Source organism: Limulus polyphemus, unplaced genomic scaffold, assembly GCF_000517525.1.
Source record: "Limulus polyphemus unplaced genomic scaffold, Limulus_polyphemus-2.1.2 Scaffold5301, whole genome shotgun sequence".
NCBI lineage: Eukaryota > Metazoa > Arthropoda > Merostomata > Xiphosura > Limulidae > Limulus > Limulus polyphemus.
In genome coordinates this window covers 2,070-5,641 of record NW_013670911.1, presented here as the reverse complement: position 1 = coordinate 5,641, position 3,572 = coordinate 2,070, and the positions used below count along the sequence as shown (strand labels likewise).

At 33.2% G+C, this 3,572-nt stretch overlaps 1 protein-coding gene across 1 annotated transcript in view; it reads right to left on the bottom strand.

Moving 5' to 3' along the window:
* LOC106472400 (inaD-like protein) overlaps nt 1–3,572 on the bottom strand; it is a 21,124-nt gene that overhangs the window by 16,891 nt on the left and 661 nt on the right. The window contains exon 2 of the mRNA XM_022400980.1: nt 1,387–1,670. Within this exon, the coding sequence (XP_022256688.1) occupies nt 1,387–1,396 (10 nt within the window). The 5' untranslated portion in view covers nt 1,397–1,670. The remainder of the gene's footprint in view (nt 1–1,386; nt 1,671–3,572) is intronic.

The window sequence follows — 3,572 nt, the reverse complement described above, 5'->3', positions numbered from 1 at the left end:
TTGAAGATTGTGTGAAAGAAGTCAGGTTTAAACATGATGTTGGTACATATTTTCAGACTAGAGCTTGAAGATTGTGTGAAAGAAGTCAGGTTTAAACATGATGTTGGTACATATTTTCAGACTAGAGCTTGAAGATTGTGTGAAAGAAGTTAGGTTTAATCGTGATGTTTGTACATATCTCAGACTAGAGCTTGAAGATTGTGTGAAAGAAGTTAGGTTTAATCGTGATGTTTGTACATATCTCAGACTAGAGCTTGAAAATTGTGTGAAGAAGTTAGGTTTAATCGTGATGTTTGTACATATCTCATGACTAGAGCTTGAAGACTGTGTGAAAGAAATTATTAGTGGGAATTTTTAAAAGGATCACCTTACTTAACTAATGTGAAATAGGCTTAATAAAGTTATGCAAGTGTGGTGATGTGCTTCTTTGATACATTCATATGGATGTACCACCCACCACCCACCCCACAAGAAAAGAGGTTTACTCATGTGAAAATGTAGTTGCAAAGATTTGAAAAACTTGAAATGGAAAAAAAATTAATGGCAGAAATGCACTTGTAATTGTTAACTCTGAAAGACAATTTTTTGTTGAAAATTTTAAATTAAAAGTAGCTTTTAAAATGGAGATAATGAATAAAGAACAATATTTAGACTAGTTATTACTCTGTATAAAAGTAATTTATCCTATTTGGATTAAATTTCATGTGAAAACTGCTGGTATCATAAAAACAGCCGTTAAAAGAATGGAAACAGAAATTGATACTGAATACACCCATTTAATATTACAAAATAAATGTTTTTCAGTTTATTACTCTTCAACTTTGGATGTTTTAGTAACCGTTGCTAGTGAATTATACCGTATAATAAGAAAACATGAGAATGCATCAGCGTCCTACATAGCTTATGATAATACGTGAATGCTCTACACTGTGTGGAGTGTTGTAACAGGCCAAGATGAAATTAGTCAATACGATGAAACTTGTGAACACCTCTGGTAGTGAATGGTATATAAACAAGTTGATAATTTGAGGGTTAAGTTGTTTTTTAACTTGGCATTTAATCAGTTTTCAAGTTGTAACATAAAACAATTTGAGTCTCAGTTGATATTGCTGTTTGGAAATTTCAGTTGACTCTTCCATGATGACTAGTTTTATATATTAAGTTATTCTAAGTAAGTTGATGTATTAAAGTTAAATGACAGGACCAAATATTGTCCTTCTGAAGAAGCAACACTTCCCAAAATATTTCTGTTAGTAGGCTACTGTAAGACGACAGATGTAGAAAATAAAGTCACACTTGAACAAATATAGGTTAGTAAAACTATACAGAGGACCTCGTAGGACAATGCTGGTTTCAGCGATGAATCAAGAAAGTCAAATTCAATACCTCTTTCCATTTCTTCCTCTTCAGAATTTTCACTTCTTTCTTGAGAAAAAACATTTTCTGGTGATAAAAGAAAGCTCTTTGAGGATGGCTCCGTTCCCGTTCTGAAATGAATGCGTACCTCCTGGTCTTTAAGAGCATTCTTGAAGATTTCTTGAGCTTCTTGAAAACTGGTATGAAGGAGATTCTGCCCATTGATCCTAATAATCCTATCACCAGCTTGTAACCTTCCATCTCTGTCGATTCTACTACCTCGTTCCACTCCTTGAATAACTAGTCCAGCATTCCTGAATCAAGTATATTGATAAAGATTTTCCAACAACTTTGATCATGAGCAGTATTTTTAAACGAATGCATCCAATTATTTTTTACTATGATTTCGAATGTACTCAAGAAATACTATTTTGTGTTATTATGACTTAAGTCTTTTATTCTCTGAAATCTTTCCATAATTGTTAAGTTGTATTCCTAGCAATGTACAACCTAGAAAAACCGGTACGTTGTGAAAAGAACAACCAGGTAGTATAAGTAGTAAATAAATGAGCCAAACAATAGTTCTAATACTATAACAATAGCAAAATTAAAACAAATCACAAACATTCACAATGAGACTAAAAAAAAAACTAAAATTTTTTTTATTTCTATTACCAGTCCTTGATGTCATCATTCTACTAAGAGTTAATGACAATGACTGGTTTGTTTGTTATGAATTTCTCACAAAGCTACACGAGGGCTATCTGCACTAGCCGTCCTTAATTTAGCAGTGTAAGACTAGAGGGAAGGCAGCTAGTTATCACCACCCACCACCAACTCTTGGGCTACTCTTTTACCAACGAATAGTGGGATTGACCGTCACATTATAAAGCCCCCACAGCTGAAAGGGCGAGCATGTTTGGTGGGATGGGGGACAAGAACTGGTAATGGAAATCAACTTTTTTTTGGTCTCATTATGAACGTTTTTCATTTGTATCTGAAGTATTAATAAACATATAAAACATGAATTTAACAACACCACGTGTAAGTATATATTTCACCGATAATGATGGTGAATATAAAATTACTAACGTGCCCCTTACATTCAAATCATCACAATAAATATGTATGCAAGGGTATATTTAAAAACATACACAAAGGAATACAAACACAATTCATGTCAAATTTTTTACAAAAAAACTATAACCTCTATTAGAATGAAATTAAAACTTCAACAAACCCCCACACACCATTTTGTAATTTCAACAAACCCCCACACACCATTTTTACAAATCTTGACATTTTTTTTCCTGACCAAAGATGGTACTGGAGGGCATTCACACATTATCAAGTTCACTATATGGGATATTCTTGCATTATAATATATTTAGTAGGTAGAGCATTTATTAACTGGCACGATTAGTATGTAAGAAATTCATGTACTATCAGGTTTAGTAACTGAAGATAACTGAACCCCAAACTTTAACATTGTAAGTTAAATAACATTGTTCTAGTGACATTCTGTAACACTATTATACACTAAAAAGATCTGTACATTTTGAATGTTTTTTTTAGTTTTCCCAATTGCCATATTACCTTCTAAAAACCTAATATAATTAACAAATTATCAATTTCTACTCAATTATTTTCAGCAGTATGGTTATGAAACAGCAAAACACAACGCTGCATGAAATTTGCCTAGAACATTCAACACCAATGATTTTTGGAGTATACACAAGATTCTTAAATAAGGTTTTCTAATACTGTTAATATTGAAATTAATTCTATTAATTGCTGTAGCAGATTTAGACAAGTGCAAGTAACCCATTATGTAGCTATATCCACCACCCCAGTGAGTCATTGGAAAGTTTTTGGACTTACAATGTTAAAGTTCAGGGTTCAGTTGTCTTCAGTAGACAAGTGCAAGTAACCCATTATGTAGCTATATCCACCACCCCAGTGAGTCATTGGAAAGTTTTTGGACTTACAATGTTAAAGTTCAGGGTTCAGTTGTCTTCAGTAGACAAGTGCAAGTAACCCATTATGTAGCTATATCCACCACCCCAGTGAGTCATTGGAAAGTTTTTGGACTTACAATGTTAAAGTTCAGGGGTTCAGTTATCTCCAGTAGACAAGTGCAAGTAACCCATTATGTAGCTATATCCACCACCCCAGTGAGTCATTGGAAAGTTTTTGGACTTACAATGTTAAAGTTC